A 23,407-nucleotide genomic window follows, 5' to 3' on the forward strand; every position below is an offset into this window, starting at 1 on the left:
TCTACCAGATCCCTTAGTTCTTGCGTCGGTGAAAGGCACAAAGAATCATAGAGTAAGCTTGTAGAGGGACTCCTTAAATTCTACAGAAAATGGTGCCACTTGCTATATGTAAAGGGATTCACAGACCAGACGTTCTCATTAAATTTCATGACAATAGGTTCGGCCGCTTCCGAACACATTGAATTGATTCCAATAAGGTAACCTTAAAAATCGGGAAGAGGTCGCTTTTTTAATAATTACCGTAAAAGTTTGCATTTTAAACGAAACGGGTAAGAATGCGCAAATGAATTCTTGCACGCAGCTCGTACTAATAGTGGATGACGTGTTTTAGTGAAAATGGAGAAGATATCCATTAAGAAAAGCGCATCAATTGGAAAACTGAAACTATTTAATAACATACTTTGCAGAGTTACAAAGTATGGGCTTTTAAGCGGGTTGCATAAACCTGTTTGTCATTTTATGTTACTTAAACTTAAAGTAAATTAAAAGTATGTGTTATATTCAAATCGTCAAATCTTTTTCACACTTGTGAATATTGTAGAAGAATCTTCATCTAAGTTTTTTAAGCCAATTGACTAGATTTGATGCTTTCATTTGAAAATAAATTGCGCGCTTCAAAACTGTTATACTAGCCGTCAGAGCCAATCGTATCAAGTAACCCAGGAAAATATAACTAACTTCATTCGGTTGCATTGTCGGGCATTTTGGTAGTCGGACGTGTCTTCAATATTTCCGCGGAGTTTTTTAGAACAATTTAGGAAAAAAGCAACTTTCTTACGACTGCTAGATTTGTTCAGCGACGATATATTTTAAAACGAAAAGTTTCTACAAAGTGTTTCAAGATGGTATTATCAACGGCATCTGACGCTGAGGTAATTTCATAAACAAAATAAATTTCCGTGTAGAATTCGATCGCGTTGTATGGAAGTTATTTGAATACATATCGGGACAGTTTTTGGGGCATATTGAAATTGGTTCTTGACGATTTTACCGTAATTGCATTGATTCGTGAAAACAGGCCCCCATTTACGGCAAATCGAGGTGGCGGTGTGCGTGCTCGAGACGTAGCAGTAAAGGTGACATTTCTGACAGATCCCGAACTCTCCGCTGCTTTTTTAGGTTAATTAATGAAGAAATGTACGTGGGAGGTGCAAGAATGCACCTGTTCTGGGGGCTTCTATGTACTTAGTGATGTCATTATTATTTTCCGTTCCCGGCTCAGTTTCACCTTTTCTTTAATGAAGTCTACAGACAGTGGCCAGCAACTTGACGTGCACTTTCTCCAGTCCAATCACCGGTTTCTTGTTCTTCATGACAAGTGCCTTAGTTTTGCCTGTAAATGTAGGTGTCCGCTCGCATCCGCTGGAAAGCTGTAGACAGGGAAAAGTCATCTTATTCATGCAACAGAAAATGGAAAAGGTGAAACTTTCGATTTCTAGCAATTCTCAGTTCCAATGTTATGGGATAGATGGAATCGGCGAATTGTTCCCTCCAGCAAACACGCGTGAGCCTCAGTATCATCATCACTTCGATCCTTCTCTTAGACCTCTTTTGAACAAATGCCTTTTTTTTTTGGGAGTAGGCTAGGTGAATGCGTTTATGAGTGTTGGACTCCCGCAACAGTACGCTGTCGGAATACCTCTCCCGGATTTGGGAGCCTTCAAGTCAGGGAATTTCTTTCACCAACGGTAGGGAAGAGGAGGAAAGGAGTTGTTGTTAGGTCAGGGATACCCTTACCGTCCGATCTCTCTACCGGTCCAATTCGATCTTCTTCGCATTAAGAAAAGCCCGAACATAATGCGCAATAAGATACCAGCTGCCAGCCTCTTCAGCTTCTCTCTGACAATGTTGTCTGAAGAGGACTTCTCGGGTCTGCATAAAGCTGCTGACGAAAGCGGTCCCACCTCTCGCAAGAGAAAAAAGTGAGTTCAGCGTCGTCCGCCACTCCATTGCAGAACACACAATCAGGGGATCGTGTCTTCCCAATCCTGTGCAGGTATGACTGAAAACCCCATGCTCACTTAAAAGTTGGGTAAGAAAGTAATCAATCTTACCGTGGGTCTAATTTGTCGATGAGCCGCACAGTCCATCTGCCCCTTGGCTCATTTTGCCAAGAAAGTTGGCACTCCGTAAGGGTGCGTTCCTCACGGGCAATCATCTCTCTTAAATTTTCATCCATACGGCGGTAGATAGCTTTGCGCTCCTTGTCAAGGAGGGCAACGGGGATCACTCCCGCGATCACCATCACAGCTGATTCGGAGACGGTGCGATAAGCAGAAGCCACTCGCAAAGGTCCCCGCCTCTGCACTTGAGCAAGGCGTTTACGATGTACCTCCTTATCAAGAGCATCAGCCCATACCTCCGCACTATAGAGCAGAACCGACTGCATTGCCCCCTTAAGGAGACGTCTCCTAGTTGATAAAGGGCCCCCGACATTCGCCATTAACCGATGATTTGCTCGAAGAAGCTCATTTTCGAGTCGAGCATTAAACCAAGGTATTTAACCGCTGAAGTCATAGTCGATCGATATGGGACGCAGGGTCGGGATTCTCCTTCTAGTCAAGATGACTACTTTGGTTTTTTCCAGCGCAAGGCTGAAACCGTGAGCAGTCATCCATCCGCTTACCCGTCGCATCAATATGCTAAGTCTGCTTTGAGCCTGTTCAACAATGCGTCAGGCAACAAATGCCGCAACGTCGTTTGCATACAAGATTGGTCTGAACATCGACGCCAATGGGAAACGTCCAAAACAACGGTGACTTGATATGCTGGATGGTGCCCGGCTCCATCCAAATCAAACCTTTAACAGTGTAGAATGGCGGAACGGAACAAGACAGGCCGACCCCCTCCTAAAAGGAAAAAGACATGGAAATAAAGGGATTTTTTTCTCATGGCATGGATTGCCATCTTGCAAAAAGATAAACGTAGGTGTCTAAAATCCGAATTTCACCATTTTATATTGCTCCTTTCGCATGGCCATGGCCTGCGTTGAAAGCTGGCACTCTTCATTCTCCTACAAAGTTCACTCCAAAATTTCTACGCAGGAATCATGACTCCGTTTATTGAGCTCCCACAAAGAAGCCCTGTAGTTCGCAGTAACAATTGCCACAATTTTCCTTTCTGGCCTATTACTGGTCTTCTTTCTTCGTCCACAATTTGCCCGCTTAGAAGAAATCGACGAAGTTCTGGACCACTACATAAGGTGAAACTGATTTCCTGTTCTCAGTAGTACAAGAGATTAGAAGTTTATTTCATTGGAGGTGTTAGTTTTTTCCTACATTATAAAATCTCTGCTCCAAAATATGATTTTTTTACCGTAATAATATTTCCAAATACGCCAATCTCACTACTTACACAGTATTTCATTATTTACCACCACAAAATTGTAAAATCAAAACAAAACTAATACACATTTTTCAATTAAGCCACTGAAAGGACACTGTTAACTTACCCAAAGCACATTAACAATTGGAACCTCTGATCCGTCTTTTTATACTTCCTAACCTGGAAAAGGATCAGCCCTTCGTTTTATTACCGTAAAATAATTCAGTTATTCAGACCAATAAATATTATTAGCCTACGATCCTACCCAAGAAGAAAGATAAAATACAGAAAGTGATGAAATTTAGAAATATTTGTAATTTTTTGGCCAGGGTCAGTGCGGTGGATTTCCTTCTTATTGTCCCTGTACAAAAGGCAAGAAGTTGAGGCAATCGTTTAACACGTTGACTACGGGCGGGGATAAGCGTAAGCCTTCTTCGTGGAGGAATTTTTTTCTACAAATGAGTTCCGTTTTAAGTTGGTATTAATGGATTATCAAATATTTGTTACTTTAATACTTTTTCCAATGAAAAAACTCACGGATAGCTACTTTGTTACTTTGCAAGTCCCTACCATGGTCAGGGAAAAAGCATTCTCTAACTACATCAAAAAGTGTGAATGTGGTATATAGTGTCTGAGAAGAGACTTTCAGCACCGTAGCATATACGGCGCTCGCAGGTAACGTCTTAATAAATCATCTATTTACAACCACACAGTGTGATGAGTGACTTTGATTTTGCAATTTACAATATGCTCGCCAACCTGTTTGCGTGTGCCAACGCCTATAGCCTAATAGTACTGGTTGCGGTTTCTTCTTTGCTGTTCACAGTCGTGTTCAAGCACATTACGGGTCTTTGGGTCGAGTAGTTGCTAGAAACCATCTTTCTTGGTATCAGGCTCCGTGTCGCTTAGACCATAAAGAAATGAATCGTGAAATGCGCCAACCGGTTATTAAATCATTCCCTTTTTTAAGGTGCTGTGTGAAACAAAACGGTGTCTGTCTGTCCGTCTGTCTGTCACACCCGATTTATTCGGAAACGGCTAGACTGATTGTCATGAAAATTGGTGAGAATATGTAATCTGGTGTTCCCTTTACATTCAGTGGCGCCATTTTGTGTTAAGTTTAAGGGGGGCTCCCCATATATGTGAATGGAGGAGGTCTCAATTAGTACTTTCTGAAACTGATTTAATATCTGATATTGGGTGAAACATAGGGGAGTGGGGGCTCAAAATATGATTCCCAAAAAGTGTAACAGGTCTTGTTCTCAGAACCTATCCAACCGAAAAATCTGAAAAAAATCACATCTCTCTCAATGCATCTCTACGAAATCTAGGCCTCGAAATATATCCGGTTCCTATATCTGCACAAATAAAGTTAATACTAGTATATTTCCACATTTTAGAAATTTACCCGGCACGGGTGAGCGTAATATCTATGGCTGTAATATGTACGTATGTTTCGTAGTTTGGAAAAATATGAAGGAATATGTAGATTTGTAGCTATATACGGATAGAAAAATGTGCGTTGAAATTTCTTACATAAGATGATCACAAAACCTTTATACCCGAGCGCGAGCTTCCGGTATTCCGACTTGTTTAATGGTGTAACGGAAGCTCTCAAAGAACGCAAAAGGAAGAGTGCGTGGGAATCATTCGTTCTCTTCTTCAATGTGTATTTGAGAATCGTCTTTAACTTCACACTAAAAATTTTACTCTTTTTATTGGAGCCTGGTCAGTTAGTTAACACAAGCTGAGATATAAGACTGATTATCTGGCGTTTTATGGATTTGCTCAATTTTTTTCTTAATCATAACTTCTCAAGATTGTCAAAGTTAATCAATTTGGTTTTCATTGCACTTCCTTTGTCATTGTACCATCGAGGAAAGAGAATGACAATATAAAGTTGGATTTGTAATTAATTCTTTTTGATTTGATTCTCAAAATCTGGTCGAATTGCTTTATCAAATCACGACTCCAGGGTGGCTTATGAAACTCTACCCACCTAGAAAATCCTCGCCAGCTACCCAGATTTCGTTCGCATGCATTTAGGTAAACTACTTTGCATCAAAGCACTTTGACAAATTACTAGTTTTTCATTCAAGCAACCGACTCGCGTATGGTCTAAGCAAACGCCTTTAAACGTTGACATAACGTTTTGAAACAATTGAAAATTCAGATCGTTTTAACAAATTTAACATTTTGGACCCCGAAATATTAAAACTCTGTCATTTGGTTCTCAATACAACTTTGTAGCAAGTTTGTTAACGAACAAAAAATTTTTTTGTATAATTTATTAAAACGGATCTTAATGGTGTTATTTTGTTCGCTTTTTCCAAAAAACCAAATTTGTGATGTGGATACTTTTGCCCGAGCATTGACTGCACATCACTTGCTGACGAAACCAACCCTTTCTTTGAACTTTTACAATAATTATCAGCGACATTGTGATCAAGTTGAAACGCAGGAATATTGAATGTAGTTAAACAATTTTCTCTTTTCATATAACGTAGTAATAAAAGAATATAAGCGTGGGAGAGCACAAGTGTTGATTTTGAGAGGAGGCAAAGAAGAAGTGTGTCGAAGATTGTGGTGTTTGTTTTATTTTTTGAGTGAGCGAGATTGAAAGTATGTTGAAGCAAATGTTCAAGAAAAGAAGACAATACTATTACGTAATAAGCTCACGATCCATCTATCTGTTAACAGTTCAAATGCGATTCAGAATTTTCTCTTCCTCACTTAGAATGCCGAGAAGAAGACTTCAGGCAGAGACATCAAAGAAGATTCCAAAGACCAACAACAAGGAGCAGCCACAGCAGTGACCGAAATTCCACCTGAATGTTTGATCAGACATCCCTTGCAAAATGTTTGGACTCTTTGGTACTTGGAAAATGATCGAACAAAATCATGGGAGGAACTACAAAATGAAATCACAAGCTTTGACACAGTAGAGGATTTTTGGAGGTAAGTTTTACTTTATGCCAAATGAAGTTGCCAACCAAAGACTCGGAGAGTAGAATGGATTTAAAATTATTTCGGGAATTTTTTTGCAACCATTGTTGTTTCTACTCACGGTAGCAATAATAAAAATAAATGGGGTTTATTTCATATAATTCGTCAAGGGTTTTCTGAACAAGAAGCGAAAAAGCAGGTACATGGCTTCGTTTTATAATAAGATCGCTTTCAAGGGTAAAATCAAGAACTGCCCAAAAACTGGTTATTTTGTTGTAATTGATATACCTACAAAAGGCATGGATGTTTGTTTGGAGCACGTTAGACATATTTCATTATTAAACTTTGGTTTTCTTGAAAAAACAGCAGGTTCCATTAATTCGTTTGTTTTAAATACGTTTCCTCTCAAGGAAGTAGAAGAAGTCTTTAATTCAGCCGAGTCTCGTTATTTCGAACTATTTAAATCGCAAACTTAAAGAAGTTGCAGGACTTTCTTGGTCTGCTGCCATTTGACCATTTGATAGTACGACGAAAAGATTTCGTATTTAATGAAATCTCTATTAACCCTCGCCGGCTCCTTGTATATGGTGGTATACAATTTTCGAGTTTCACGTTCAATTTAATAAAACCCATTCGTTGGAATGTGCTGGATTTTTGTAAAATAGCTTTATTCTGCTTGAAAAACACTGGTATCTGCGGTCAGATTCAGAAATTTGAAAATTTCAATTTTGTTACTTTGTATGCATATTTTGATTTCTTGGAAAGGTATATCGCTTATATGGGGAGTATTTGACACAATTTTGAAATGGGAAAAAGGAAAATGAGAGCTAGAATGCCATTGAAGTGTTAGTGTTGTTAGTGTTCGAAATTGCATTTCAGTTGTTTGATCATGAAGAACGGTTGACTTCTGGTGTTCATGATGAATTGGCCATTATTAGAAATGTGTTCGGCCAATAGAACACTGAAAATGTCAATGAACGGTTGATTCCAAACTGTGGGCGCTATTTGTTTAGGAAGTACATTCCATTCAAAGTTGTCAAATATGGAATCAAAATGTGGACTATGCTTACAACACAAGGACAAGGTATCGTTTTAGATTTGACGAAAGTACTTTCTGATAGAAATGTACGTGTGGAATCTTATTCATTTCAACTGCATTGGCCGAAGAAATAAAAAGCTTGTGCGACTGTTTTGGGCGCGATTAGAAAAAATTTCCCATAATATTGATTGATATGCACCGAGAGCCAGTGTTGTCGATCGAATTTGTCTATGAACATATATTATTGGTTGCATTAAATGCAAATGTGTCCGGATAGCTGTGCGCAAGGCTGTCGTACGGAAGGTCGCGGTTCAAATCTCACTGGTGGCAGTGGAATTTGTATCGTGATTTGACGTCGGATACCAGTCGACTCAGCTGTGAATGAGTACCTGAGTCAAATCAGGGTAATAATCTCGGGCGAGCGCAATGCTGACCACATTGCCTCCTAGTGTACCGTCGGTCTTGAATGAAGTGCTCTAACACACTTCAAGGCCCTGATCCAATATGGATTGTTGCGCCAACGATTATTATTATTAAATGCAAATGCGATTGGCTGTGATATTTTCTGATAGGGATGCTGAAAGATATAATGTGGGGGTGGTGGTCCTTGTTGATCAATACATTGCAGGACGATCGTCCAGACGTAAATAAATTCTTTGCGTTCTCTATTATTTTATTAACGATAAAAGCAAATACATTCTTATATATCAATAGTTTTTCGAACCATTAATAACACTTCTTATTCTGTTTTGCATACTTTCATAGCAGCGGTTAATTATATCCTTGATAACGTCGTTATTTCCCGAGATATCGACAATTTTTGTTTGGGTGCGTCAATAGTGGGATTAGGAAAGGGGGGGGGGGTATACTTTCGATTTCAATAGGTTAAAATCGGGAGAATTGCCAGACCAAGGAAGAATCGGGATATTGTAGTGCCTCAGGTAATTAAAAGATGTCAGCAATGACCGTTTGGTGCTTGCGGGAGTCCATTCTTTCTTTCATGAAATCTAGATCCATCGGTCGAGATACATGGCACATCCAGCGTCGTTGCTGATGGATTTTTTATCCTTGCCACAAAGCAACCTTCACTAAACCGCTCTGATGGTCTCTTTCAAACATATTGGTGGCGCTATGTAATCGCCTGCAGTTTACATTCGTCGCTAAATTTTTAAATATGCTTTCAAGAAAATATCTTTTTCCATTCTTTAAAGATTTAATGCCATTAGGGCCTTGCAAACTCCAGCCTAGCTTTCTTTATTTTGGCTTTGGCTTTTTCGCCGATCTTCTCAATCTTAAATTTCCTTCGTATGGCTTCTCCTTAATGTCATTTTCAAAATGTGTATTCTCTCTTCTTGAAGTTCCTGATGCGAAGTCCTTAAAGTAGAAAAACGCTTGTCACCAGCCTGTGCAATGATAGTGCAATTCATTCCAGGAGTCCTTTTCTTTTTATCGCGGCCACTTTTCCGTTTGTTGCGGACTTGCCCTTGTTCATCCCATCAATTCTGCTCACTGTTTGATGAGAGACTTTTTGCCTCCTCGCGATATCTCAAAAGAAAAACATGTTGGTCATTATTAAAGCCAGCACCACACTTCTTTTTCCAGGACTAATGTCTTTACATTTATCCATCTTGAAATTTTACGGAATTACAGAAATTGAACACTTTCGTCTTCAAAACCACACCTTTTCTGTACCTCCAAACAACTTAGCACAATTCTTCAGTAAAATATTTACAAAAGAATGATGAATAGTGGTTTAAGTAGTTTAAATACTTTTATGAAAATCTCAAAGAAAAGTTAAAAGGTAAATGAGGTGATGGAACTATTTCTCGGAGAAGCGTCAAAGGGTATGGGAGATCGTTATAGTTAACGCAAAATTACCCTAATTAAAAGTACTCGAATTGACAGAAAATTGTAAATAAATCGACCGGGCCTAATTCAATGAACAGGGATTGTAGATACGTTTGGCACAAACAAACATTTGTCTCTCTGCTGAGGGCGATACGGAGACTTGTACGCCTGTTGTCTAAGATCGATACAGGCATTTGACTTTCTGGTGTCTGAGTGAGACTATTATATGACGACTTTGTCTGAAACAGATGCAGACGCTGACTTTTGCCTATTGTCTGAGGCAGACACGTAAAAATTGAAATTGACGAGTAAAACATATTCAGAACAAAGTCCTAGAGGTCACGATCGAACAAAAATTAAATTTCAGGCGAGTTAGTAACCGTGTGCCACATGAACTCATCTGATATGCTCTACGACAACACCTAGTATCAGAGGAACTTGTGCGCTGGGTTCAATTGCTCTACTATGACCCGAAAAGTAAAGTTCGAAGTGTGGCGGTGTATCAAAACCGCTTCGAGTTTCTGTCGGCGTTCATCAAGGAAACGGCCTCTCAACCTCTCTTTTTATTGAAACTGTCGCATGGGACATCCAATGTCCAGCGCTCTATAAAGATGAAGTTTTCGTTTTCCTAGCGTGTAATAGCATGGATCTGGAGCAAAAAATCCATCCAAAAATGGATGATCGCCTAAAGCAATGCGGTCTCAGATTAAATCTAAATAAAATCGAATTTTTGTCGACGGATCCCCATGTAACATACACTATCACTGTCAGTGGTAGTGACCTGCCTAGAACAGCGATTAAAGTATCTTGGATCAACGCTATCAGTCAATGGAGAACTGCGTTATAAAAATTTTTCACGCATTAGCGCAACCTTGGATGAAGTGGCGTTCCACAGTTGATATTCTTTGTGGTCGACGTATCAACGAACGTATCAAGTCTAAAATTTACCTCAGTGTCGTCCGCCCTCTATGATGAGTGTCGGCCGACTATAAAAGATACTGAACGGCGTCCTGCGGTAATGGAGACGAAAATGTTGCGTTAGACTAGTGGCGTGACAGGGAATGAGGACATCCACGATTAATCTGGGGTTCCACCGATGGTAACAAAATCGCTATAAGCGTCTTCGATACTATGGTCATGTAATTCGTGCTAACGAGAATTCACTTACCAATCTTGTTCTGAACATCGAAGTGGATGGCGACCGACACAAAGGCCGGCCGAAACAATGTTGGCTTGATAGTTGAATGGTGATTGATATCAGTCCTTTGATAAAATAAAATGGCGCAACCAATTACGACGAGCTGGCTTCGCTTGTAAACGGGATAAAGGCTACAAAAAGGAAGATCTTGAACTATGCGGCGCAACATATGCAATCGTCCAGTGCTATACCTATAGTGAGTGTTGTATTCCCACTCGTAAATACGAATACGTTTGTATTCTCGTTCGGACATGACAATACAACCGTATTCGTGTTCACTTATGTAAATACCCAGATATTTACTTTTTCGAATTCGAATGCATTCGTATTCGTATTCATAGAAAACATTCGTACGAATTTGTCCGTATTTACGAATATAAATATTCCCAATACTGCCTATAGTTGGCAATCAGCACGGACTGAAACTAGCTTAGATTTAGAGAATTATCCCAGATATTTCCAAGCGGCCACGGAAGGTTTAAAGCATATCTTGAACGCTTCAGTCTTGAAGATTCCATTTTGTCGCGCACAGAGCACAGGGGAAAACTGTCGCTGGGGCACTGTTGCCAGGCGAGAATATCGTGAGCCACATGCTAGCTCCAAGAGCAATTTGGGAGTACGGTGGAAAATTCATGAAGACGATCCGCAATACGCTGAGTAGGGAGGAGTTTTGAAGGAAGATAATAAATAAATTTGATTGGATAGGTTTTGGCCTATGGTGGCACCCTATTTTCAACCTGTGGTTTCGGGAAAAATTCTTTTAAAAATTAAAATGTAGTTATTAACCATACAATCTTAACTGACTATTAATCTGCTATATCTAGCCCATAAACTTTTTTAGCGAAGGGTTCGAACGTCTCTCGGCTCGGTAAAATTAGGATTCATTACGGCGTTCGACATAATCTTGACGTACGACGAGAGTCCCTATTTGCCACTGTAATTTCCGAACGACTCGGAATATCTGATAATCAGTTTGTGTTTGTGTATGTATATATAGATATAATTGATGCCAAAAAAATCAATTCCTCAAATTCAACACACCATTATTGCCAAAATACTAAAAACTCGAAGTTGGCACTCGTCATAATCAGGAAACATGCGACATCACGGTGTTTCAAAAACATCAAATCATTATTGGACAAATATTTTGTAAATAATGAGAGCCTGCCATTGCACAGCGTAAAAGTTAGATTCTTCCTTCCAAAAACCACTACTACCACAGACTTTAACCTCCAGACCAAGGCATAAGAAACTCGAAACTATACCGCAAGGAATAAGTTAGAAAGCAGATCGCATGAAGTAAGGAAAATATGGTAAAATCACTGCTTTAATTGCAATAGGAATGAGACAGGAATTAGTAGTAATTGCGGGTGTAATAGAAAAGTGGAATTAATCTATAAAAATACGATCCATGCAACCCTAGAGACTACTAGGTCAAAATCTAGTCACACAAACTCACCTGGTAACACTCCGGCAACACCTAGTGCTAGAGAAAATCATGTGCTGGATTAAATTGCGCGATCCAAAGAGTAAAGTTGGAAATGTGGCAAGCTTATCAAAACTGCTTCGTGTCGCTGTTGTTCATCAACGAAGTACCCTCGCCAGTCCTCTTTATTCTTGTTACTGCCGGTGCCGCCCTACACACTGCTCCATGCAAACGTTTTCATAACGTCTCATAAGAAAGCTGAGCAGCTTGTTTGAAAGTGGAATGATCGCCTCCCGCAGAGCGGACTCCGACTGGATCTAAATAGAATGGGAGTTTTTTTTTGTTGATCAATCCTAACGAAACATGCACTATCACTGACTGTGATAGTGACCTGCCGAAATTTGAGCAAGTAAGTATCTCGGGTCAATGCTATCAGCCAACGTATGGAATCTATATCGATCGCAATGTCGTTTCGTTCTCTATGGTTATAAGTGATGACCGAATTTTAAAGACAATGAACGGCGCCTCGCAGTAAAGAAGGCAGATATTGCATTGGATCAATGGAGTAACACGCTATCTATCGTGGAAAAGTTGTGTGAGAGGCGCATTTGATTACATGACGCATGTAATTCACACTGACGAGAACTCGGTGAGATTGGCCTGGGTTGATTACAAACGACTAAAAGGGGGGGGGGCGACTAAAATAATAATGGCTTGATATTCTACATGGTGATTTGACTCCACTTGGAGCAATTCTAAAATCAATTAAAATGGCAAATTCAATTCAGACGGGCTTATCTAGTTACTGGACGGCTAAAAAGGAAGAAGGGAGCTTTTCCGGAACGATTATTCATTGTTTCTACAGAGAATGCTAAGTCAATTCTTAATTGCGAATTCAATTCAATCTCAAACTTGGAACTATCTATGGCCACATCAGCTAAGAGAGCTTGCAATGTATGGAATGCATATGGTCCAATCATCAAAGCTGTAAAATTTGGTGTGACTTTCGAATTCTTTCAGTCAAGACCGATTGACATGAAGTTTGGGGTGGGAGTAAATGGTGGCATAAGAAACAAAAGTTAGGTAGTTCTTTTAGTCTTTGATCTGTTCATAAGCAGGGTCGGCTCGTTGTGATTGTTTGCACCATTTTATAAAATTTGTTGTTCTATCAAAGCCCTGATCTGGATGAAGTCGCGAGGCTTTCAAATCCCCATGCAGTGTATCAAGCCATCGTTGTTTTCGGCCGACCTTTTGATCGCTTATCATCGACTTCGATATTCAGACCAATTTTGACAAGTAAACTGTCGTTAGCACGAATTACATGACCATACCCGATTATTTGACGATTGTCAAGAATGAATTCAAAAATCTTCATGGTATTGGACAGCAACCGGAACGGACGGTAATTTGAACATTCTGATGGACAATTTTTCTTTTAGAATATGGAACTATTTTTTTCTTGCCAGTCAGATGGTGTTTTGCTTTCCTCAACCCGATTGAAGAATTCAGGGAACTGCAGTATTGGGTCCTAGCTCTTCGCTTTCCGGAGCTCGGATGTGATGTCCTCAGGCCCTGTGGCTTTCCCTGATTTCATTCCTTTTATTGCTCCTTTGATTTCAGCTGACAAGAGAAATTGTTCAAAATGTCGGCAATCACGAGTGTCCAGTTTATCGTAAAGATATTTTTAGTGGACCGTTCGGGTGATAGTGATCGCTTTCTTTGCGTTGGTTGGCATTCTGGATTGATTAACGGCTTACCTGGCTTGGTAACCCCGAGAGTTGCATAGGCCGCTCTGTGGACCGTGTTTTAACTTGGTTCCACGATTCTTCGACATTCCTAATGGTTGGTAATCGCGTGAGATAATTTTTCTTTTCTTCTCACAAAATCACCACCATTTAATACGCGGCTGGCCACTGCGTGCCTCAGGTTGCTTTATCGGTGGCTTGATTCGCAAGACGGCAATCAATGGCCAATGTTGTTTTGTCGGGGTCTTAAGAGAATATACTCGATTTGCATTTTACTATTCCCGCTATAAAATATAGGAAGCTGTGGCAATCGTTTTATGAACCATGTATTCACAAGTACAAAGTTATAAGTGCTCACAAAGGCTATACGCTCGCCACCCTCATTGCGTGTTACAAACCCTTTTCCACCATTAAGGTCGCCTGCAATGCCGATATAGTCATCAGCAGACACGTATTTGTTTTGCTCGGACAAATTTACTTACGCTCTGACGCCATCCATGCGTGAAGAACCCTTGCCCATTTCTCGTCAAGACCGGGGCCCGTGCTGCCGCATCAACTGAGGTGAACACCCTAGCATTTCTCCAAGGCTTAGGATCTCTAAACACACGACCATTTTGTTCTTAACAACAGTGAATGCATTTTCTTGCATTCGCGGGATCTGCCACCAAGAGATCAGGTAGGATTTAGCATAGTAGGGTAACTCCAACTATTCTTTATTTATCACTTTGATGATCTCAGCATTTTAGTTTTGCTGAGGATAGTACAAATTACGTGGCCTCAAACCCTCCTACTTTGCCGGGCTTGGGACCAGCATGCTATGTCAATAGCGGAGTTAGTACTGGTGCAGCTCTTGTATGCAATAATTGGAACTGCAATTTCGTTCTATTTTAGATTAGAGCATTTGTATAGGAATACAAGTGGTCACCAACAAACTGGGATTTGAATCATTCATATCAATATGCGGGTATACATAATTTATAGATTTTTTTTCTCTTTCACAGTTTGTATAATCACATTAAATTGGCTTCGGAAATTAAGGCAGGAAGCGATTATTCTCTTTTCAAAAAAGGAATCCGGTATTTATTCAAATTTTCAAATTTCGACCTTTATAACAACATTACATTTCAGGCCAATGTGGGAGGATGAGGCAAATAAGAAAGGAGGACGTTGGGTAATTACTTTGAATAAGAATCAACGAAGAACTGATTTAGATAATCTCTGGCTCGATGTGGTAGGTCATTATAACTGTTTTGCATGAGAATATATGTAAATGTATATTCCTTCGTCCTTTTCAGCTCCTTTGTCTTATTGGGGAAGCCTTTGAACATTCTGACCAGATATGCGGCGCCGTAGTGAATATTCGAACGAAAGTCGATAAAATTTGTAAGTATCGGCGCCATTTCAGCTGTTTGCTAGCCTTACTTCGAGGCAGGTTAATGCTTTCAACTGCTTACCTCATTTCTATTTTTAGCGATTTGGACAGCAGATGGGCAGAACGAGAAGGCTGCCCTTGAGATTGGTCAAAAGCTGCGGGATGCACTGCGGTTAGAAAAAAATCAGCTGCAATACCAGTTGCATAAAGACACAATGGTGAAGCAGGGGTCAGCAGTAAAGGCAACATATGTACTCTAATCATCAATGACTGCTTACAGTACGGAACTTTGCGACTATCGATTTTCGCATTTACTTTCATTGTTATAGTGAAGGAAAAGATGTAAATTGTGAATAAGACATTTAACGAGAAGTGAATTTAGAATGATTATAAATGCAAGAGTCGATCAGATACAAAAACAAAATATTTATTATTGCGTTAGGAAAACAATTGAAAAGAAAACAAACATAAAACTTAATTCCCCACAATGTCATGAAATATCTTTATAATTATTATGCGAACTTGATCACACTTTACCGAACGAATTGGCAATAAGCGAGAAAAATGCTAGAAAAGCACGAAAATAATGTTTATTTATACTTCAATCTTCCACTCACCAGAACCCTAGTATTCTCAATAGAAATTTTCCAAGCGAAAATTTTATAGAATTTTTTTTCTTTCCTTTAATTTTTTCATGCAGCAAATGATTGAGAAATGAGATCAGAAAATTGAAAGAATCGAATAGGCAAAGCATGAAGAAACGGTAGAGAAACATTAAAACCGCTGAGCCAGCCAATCACGACATGCAAATCAAGTATTTCTCACTCAGAAAATAATTTGCTCGTTCACAAAGCGTTCTCTTGTCATTTTCGCCACATTTCCCTTTCAATCTCGCTGAAGTAGCCGCTATATCGGTTTTGATAATTTCCTGTATAAGTTTCATATTTGCTTACTTTCCTTTTACGATTGAGTTTGTTAATATAATCAGATGATATATGTCATAATATAATTACTGTAACAAATAAATGATGGATATATTTTAAAATTAAACTTGTGCTGCCATTCCTGGAAAGAATGAATTGAAATTATGGGTTGGACTTTTGCTAGTGCTCATTTGGAATACTTTTCTTTTGCCAGGCTATTTGGAATACCACTTGCCGAAGGATTGATCTAAGGATCATTGGTTGTTGTCATGGGAAGTTGCTTTTCTCTGCAAGTGAGGTCTGTATAGGTGTTAGATTCGGACAAAAGGAAAGTAACTGCTGACAACCTAACTCTGTATTTTTTCTCAGAGTTTGTAAGTGTGGAACAAGAAGACAATTCAGACAAGACTGACACTGATTTCATATATATTTACTTGTTATCACCTTCAATATGCGAAGCCACACCTCGTATACGGAAAAGGTGAAATTTCTTAGGCAGGTCGTCCTCACGGGAGAAAAAAAATGACATCTGGTGGCCGGGGCTTTTCAGGCAAGGGTGCAGATGTGTCCGCCCATCTTCATTAGAGGTTTTTTTTTTCATTTGTGTGATGATGTGATGGTGATACTTCACGTGGTGTTATATAACTTTTCCAGCAATCATAAAAGGTGGCGATCGGAATAATACCACACTGTCACTTTATCATTATCCACTACGCTGGTTGTAACACACGACACAATAGATAACCTCAGGCCGTTTTTACTTACAAGTTTTATTTTCTCCACGTAGCATAGTCCCCTTGGTGTGAGGCCTAGCGTTATTATGATGGAATATGACGTTAACCCGATTCATTAGGGACGAAAGTTTTGCCTTCAAGATTGCCTCGAGATTCTCTTAGAGCTTGATTGTGTAATAACAGTTCCCAGTGAATAATACAACCACAAACCACAATTAAACTTAACGAGGGTGAAATGCTGTTCCTAATGTCGATGGCGGTATTTGGTTCTTCCAAACGATTCTGCGATGTTCGACATTTTCACAAAGATGCTACTTCTCATCTCCAGTGATGCATAAGAAAGAAAAGCTTCCGATTTTTGCTGTTCAGGTCTGAGGCCTAATTGTCCAACCGGTTTTTGTTGTTTACAGGAATCGAATTCTTATTCCTATGGTGTTACAGTTTTCGTTGAATGTCGTTGATATTTCAGTAACAGTTAATTTATCCACATCCTGGAACGCGGCTCTTTCATCTGTTTTTTTCCATCACGAAAACGTCGGAGTTACTGACGACCCCCCATTCGGTCATAAAGTTATCGCCGTAAATCACAGTAAAAATATATTTATTAAAACCAATCATCATCATCAACGGCGTAACAATCGGTATCCGGTCTAGGCCTGCTCTAATAAGGAACTCCAGACATCCCGGTTTTGCGCCGAGGTCCACCAATTCGATATCCCTAAAAGCTGTCTGGCGTCCTGACCTACACCATCACTCCATCTCAGGCAGGGTCTGCCTAGTCTTCTTTTTCTACCATAGATATTCCGACCTAATCATCCTCATCCATACGTATTAAATGACCCGCCCATCGTAACCTATTGTGCCGGATTTTACCCACAACTTAATGGTCGTGGTATCGCTCATAGATTTCGTGGTTATGTAGGCTACGGAATCGTCCATCCTCATGTAGGGGGCCAAAAATTCTTCTCTCGAACGCGGCCAAAAGTTCGCAATTCTTCTTGCTAAGAACCCAAGTCTCCGAGGAATACATGAGGACTGGCAAGATCGTTGTCTTGTATAGTAGGAGCTTTGACCCTATGGTGAGACGTTTCGAACGGAACAGTTTTTGTAAGCTGAAATAGGCTCTGTTGGCTGACAACAACCGTGCGCGGATTTCATCATCGTCGCTATTATTGGTTGCGATTTTCGACCCTAGCTAGGAGAAATTATCAACGATCTGAAAGTTGTATTCTCCTATCTTTATTTTTCCCGTTTGACCAGTGCAGTTTGATGTTGTCGGTTGGTTGGTTTTCGGTGCTGACGTTGCACCATATATTTTATCTTGCTTTCATTGATGTGCATCCCAAGATCTCGCCCCGAATGTCGCCTGCTCGATCTGGATGAAGGCAGTTTGTACGTCTCGGGTGGTTCTTCCCATGATGTCGATATCGTCAGCATAGGCCAGTAGTTGGGTGGACTTAAAGAGGATCGTACCTCTTGCACTAAAACCAATGGTGCAGATTATTCGAAGAATAATCCGAATATTATAATATTATATTATTCGAAGAATAATCTGTAACATTTTGATGAATATTAAAAATGAGGCAATGACGCAATTATTCAGAAGCGTCTCGGAAAAGAAAGAATTGCGGTGCCCCTCATAACACGGTGCTCGGTATCTAAACCACAGAGGAAGAGAGTAAATACGTATCTGCAAATTATAAAAATATATCTTAGCAGGAGAAGCTACATAGTTTTATTTTATTCAGAAGAAGTACAAGCATCGGAACGATAACTATTTTTTTTTCTCTTCAGCGTTACCTCGTAAATTATGAACAGATATAGTGAAAATTGAAAAGGATCGGTGCAGCAATTTTGGAGTTGTGAAGTGCATCGACTTTGAAACCGTGAGTTATGGGAAAAATTCTTTGAAGTCTCGAACACTAAAAAAATGTTGAATGAAAGCGAGTTTTATCGGCTTACTTCACATTAAAACATCGATGTCAGTTCCATAAAGGAAGTTGCTACCATCCATGATACTTAAATTTATCTTTTTGTCCCCTGTTGTCCCTGTCTACGACGAATCCTGCCTTCTTTAGTCTGTTTTCAGCTCCCGGTCCGCTCGGCTTATATGCCTATTCATGCGTGGTTGGTCTACTATTGACTTTCAAAGCAAAAGAACCTTCATGGAAGACACAGGCTCCCACATAAGCTGCAACTCAATGATGACAGAGGTCCCATTTAAGTGCTTTGGTGAGATTTTCCAAATAAGTTGATTCGAACTCTCATTGTTGTGCGTAAAACCCCCGACATATAGCTTCAGGAGAGCATCTTTGCTCAGATCTTCATGGATAGGCCTGATGACATCCAAAATATCCTTGGTAAAAGCATTATACGTGTGTTTGAACGAATCCAATTCATTAGTAGCTACAGCTTTTTGCCATTCGCACCACGAGTCGGCGCTGAGTTATGTATGAGACATAGTTGCTTAAACCCCTGTATCTACCTTAGTTTTGCTCTGATTCATCTCAAATTTTCACACAATATTTTCGAAAGATTCTCCATTTAAAAAATGATAAATAAAATAAACTCCGCCGTGGGGCGGTTCGACGTCTAGGCGCCACGACGACCAGGAGCACAGCTCCGCCTGCTGCAGCTGTTTCACCACAATCTGTGGCGACCACTTCAGCAGATTCGCGTAGGAAGCGGATGAAATGGACTGAAGAAATGAATCTCTTCATCATCCGCTTCTACTACGAAATAACGGCGGGGGCGGGTACAACATCTTACCGCCCCTTGTTGCACCAGAGATTCATCGAGCGTTTCCCGCAATTCGCGCACGTGACTGTGCAGCGTATTGGGGTGGACTTTGGGGGTTACCCGCCCAGCATGCTGAGTGGATCACCGCCGAAGGCACCCGCCATGCCAATACGCCTGGCATGAATTTTGCGAATGTTACCGAAGAGGAAGTTCGACGAGCCATAAACAGCTCGAAGAACTGGAGGGGTCCAGGTCTGGATTGGGTGCAGAATTTCTGGTATAAGAAATTTACCAGCGTACACAGTCGGTTGGCACGCAGTATAAATGAGGTCATTAGTTGGCCGGAGGAATTTCCACCTTTCCTCACCGCGGGGATTACCAACCTTATCTCTAAGGACACGATGCAGGACCCCGCCAGACACAAGACCGATCACTTGCTTACCAACCCTCTACAAATTCATCACGTCTATTATTAGTGGAAGGATCAATGCGCACCTCGAGACCGACAACATTCTGTCCGAGGAGGAGAAGAGCTGCCGAGTTTGGTCAAGGGGTTGCAAAGAGCATTATCGACTCGGTAGTTGTAGGACAAGCAACTAGAGGCCAAAGAAACCTCTTCAGTTGCTATATCGATTATGCCAAGGCTTTTGATAGCGTTCCGCATACCTGGCTAATCGACATCCTACATCTGTATCGCATTGATCCGAAACTAATAAAGTTTTTGGCGACAGTCATGGAAGGGTGGCATACCACCTTATCGGTGCGTACACCTGAGGGTGCTAATACCTCAGAGCCCATCCGTATACGGAAGGGCATCTTCCAGGGGGATTCATTGAGTCCTCTTTGGTTTTGTATGCCACTGAACCCCCTTTCATGGCTACTGAATGATGCTAGAGGGCATGGTTTTGCAATAAAGTATGACCTACGTGCTAAGTGCGAACTGACACACTTGATGTACCTAGATGACATCAAGACATGCTGGTACTGACAACCATCTTAGAAGTCTGTTGCGAATAATAGACATGTTCAGCCGTGATATTCGGATGGAGTTTGGATTAGACAAGTGTCGAATCCAAGCCATCCGCAAAAGTCATCACGAGCCGCATCCCGGAAATAGCATTGGTGACCTCCACATCGAAGCTATGACCGAGACAGACGTCTACAAGTACCTAGTAATTCTGCAAGGAACCCATGCTCGAGTTGGTGATCTGAAGGCTGCTCTGCAGTCCGAATTCCTGCGACGCACAAAGCTGGTGCTGAAATCGCATCTTTCGGGGAAGAATAAAATAAGCACGTTGAATGTATTCGCTATCCCTTCACTGGCTTACGCATTCGGAATATTGCCGTGGACGAAGACCGATCTGAAAAACGTCCAGCGGCGGAGACGGACAACTATGTCCAAATTTCGAATGCATCATGTAAAGTCTGCCGTGGAGCGGATGAACCTGCCTCGTGACATCGGAGGTAGGGGCGTGGTTGACGTGGTGGCACAACATCATCGACTCGCTGCGCGCTTATTTTTACAGCAAAGAGCAGGCGAGTCCCTTGCATGCGGCTGTCTGTAAGGCAGACTGTGGGTTGACTCCACTTAACTTGAAGGATCGATCTTTCAATCCTCTGAGTGGGATGAGGTCGGACCAGGAGCGGATTGAGGAATGGAAGTCGAAGGCAATGCACGGTAAACACGTGAATTGTCTTTGGCAGCCATTTGTCGATTTGCATCTGTCGAACAGATGGCTGTGTGCTGGGGAGTTCTTTACTGAGACGGAGGGGTTCATGTGTGCCATTCAGGATGGCGTGGTCGCCACCCGAGCTTATAAAAAGCTCATCATGAAAGAACGGGTGGAGAACGACCAGTGCAGAATGTGTGGTTCGGCGTTAGAGACGTTGGACCATCTCATTTCTGGCTGTACTGTTATGGCACCGGTGCAATACATCACTAGGCATAATGCTGTATGTAAGGTTATCAAAACCTGGCCATTGCACCGTCAAAATAAGAAATAAAACCAAGAAGACTTTACTATTAAATAATAATCATAATAATCGTAGGTGCAACAATTCATATTGGATCAGGACCTTGAAGTGTGTTAAAGAAGAATTACAGTACCCTATAGAAGGTAATGTGGTCAGCATTGAGCTCGCCCGAGATTATTACCCTGATTGGACTCAGGTACTCATTCACAGCTGAGTCGACTGATATCCGACGTCAAATCGTGATACAAACTCCACTGTCACCAGTGAGATTTGAACCGCGACTTTCCGTACGACAGCTTTACGCTCTAACCACTCAGCTATCCGGACTAACTATTAAAAGAAAGTTTAAATAAAACAAGTTAAAAATACTACATACCATCACTGCTTTTGACAACATGACGAATATGCAGTTAACCATCGTCCTTTGTCTATATCGCACAAATCCGAAACTAGTAAAATTCTTGACGACAGTCATGGAAAGATACGGCCTGTCAGTGCGTTGATCTGAGGTAACAAACCCTTTGGCTGACATTACACGATCAGTGTTTCATCAGTCTGCATTACACTCAACTTATCATCACTCCTGCCAATCTGATAGATTTTATTTAAAAAATTCAATTTTTATGAGTCCATCAGTCATTGCCTTAAAAAGTGCACTAGACGAACGGTTTGCCATCATTTTGTCATTCAGACTGATGCCAGAACGATGAAATATTGATTGCCTAAGGTCAGCCTTGGAGCTCATACTTATACGGTATGCAAGCCATCAACAAGGGTCATCACGAGCCGTATAAGTGATCGTATTTAGGAATTCTGCAAGTAACCTATGTTAAAGTCGTGTGTTATTTTAACATGGGTTATTTTCAGATTTCTCAGATTCTGATATGACTCGTGATGAAGCTTTAGGTCACTGCTCGACTTAAGCTCAGTAGTTTCTTTACTCCCAAAAACTTGTCTGCAAAGAGAATAAATTCTAATTCCAGCCCGCTCCACCTCGTACGATGGCAGGTGCACATGGTGAAACTGCTGACTACAAGTATTTGAAAGCCTGCACGACTCCGAATCAGCTGCTGCAGATCGTCAAAGTGGTAAAAAGCCAGATATTTTCTGGAATCGACCTCCGCAAGGTTTTCTACCAGACACCGAAAGTAGAGAAAGACAACTTGAAGGCGGTTACACACTACACTGTTAACATATTCCTAGAATTCACTCGGTGGTCGTTGGTTCTACGCCACGCTTCCCAATCCAACCATATCCTACTAAGCTGCTCTTTCTCCAGGTATTGCTTGAATGGCATTTTCTCGGTTTCATACGACTATCTGTAACATCTACGGCAGCTTCTAACCAACTTCGATTTGGAACTTCCTATGAGCCCGGACAAATATCGCCTTCACAGAAGGTATTAAAGCTCCGAGGGAAGCCATCAAGGTCCCTCTGAAGGACGAGGCGTCCTCGAAGCTGCACCACTTCTGCTGATATATTCGCCCCGCTAAAGCATGCTCTTGAAGGCCCATCGGCCAAAAACAGGGGATAGAAGCTGCGTTCCAAAATCAGCAGCAGCCACTCGTTTTCTTTGGTATATTGTGACATTTCCAGCGTTTTGTTGGAAGCCGCTCTTTCACAATTTTCACCGAAATTCGATCCCTGGTCTATGCATACCCGCAATGCTGAGAGCTAGGATTACACATCACAGCACTAGGTAACTTTTGAGGGTTCCGGGTTAAAGGGAGAAGACATCGGAGTAGAAGAGTTTCTTTACCCACGTGAGTCATCGCTTTGCTCTCCGGCAATAACTACCAATTCGGCACGGGAGCCCGGACTAGCAAACGAGAAAATGTCATCTGCTCAAAAGCTGGTACTTTAGCGTTTAAATTTTAACGGCCATTCTATCCTATGTTATCCGTAGACAAAAAACGCCAGACTTAACATAACTAGTTCATCTCAGCGTGGAAACGTCGTTGCTCCTATATGGTTCTCATTGAACCCTAAATGAGGGATAGCCCATCGACCACGCCTATAGGCCATCGTTGTCAGTTTGACGAAATGTGTGCCAACTCCCTCTCGAGAAGTTTGCACTCCTCTTTCACCGTTCTGCGGGCAATCCACTCGTTCATGTTCCTGAGATAATGGACTGCATGG

The 23,407-nt window shown here is 41.0% G+C and overlaps 1 protein-coding gene across 2 annotated transcripts; it reads left to right on the plus strand.

Annotated features, from left to right (window-relative positions):
- Positions 1-669: 669 nt before the first annotated feature.
- LOC119649017 (eukaryotic translation initiation factor 4E1) lies at positions 670-15,948 on the plus strand. 2 transcript variants are annotated; one of them, XM_038050969.1, is made up of 7 exons: positions 670-872; positions 5,832-5,990; positions 6,062-6,282; positions 14,528-14,602; positions 14,655-14,757; positions 14,822-14,909; positions 14,998-15,948. In XM_038050969.1, the coding sequence occupies exons 2-7, from the start codon at positions 5,949-5,951 to the stop codon at positions 15,156-15,158; spliced, it is 690 nt and encodes a 229-aa protein (XP_037906897.1). In that variant the 5' UTR covers positions 670-872; positions 5,832-5,948; the 3' UTR covers positions 15,159-15,948. The 2 variants fall into 2 exon arrangements, with proteins under 2 accessions (XP_037906897.1, XP_037906898.1); XM_038050970.1 differs by lacking the exon at positions 5,832-5,990 and having other exon boundaries at positions 671-872.
- Positions 15,949-23,407: the final 7,459 nt, after the last annotated feature.

The sequence above is a fragment of the Hermetia illucens genome, chromosome 2, assembly GCF_905115235.1.
Source record: "Hermetia illucens chromosome 2, iHerIll2.2.curated.20191125, whole genome shotgun sequence".
Classification (NCBI taxonomy): domain Eukaryota; kingdom Metazoa; phylum Arthropoda; class Insecta; order Diptera; family Stratiomyidae; genus Hermetia; species Hermetia illucens.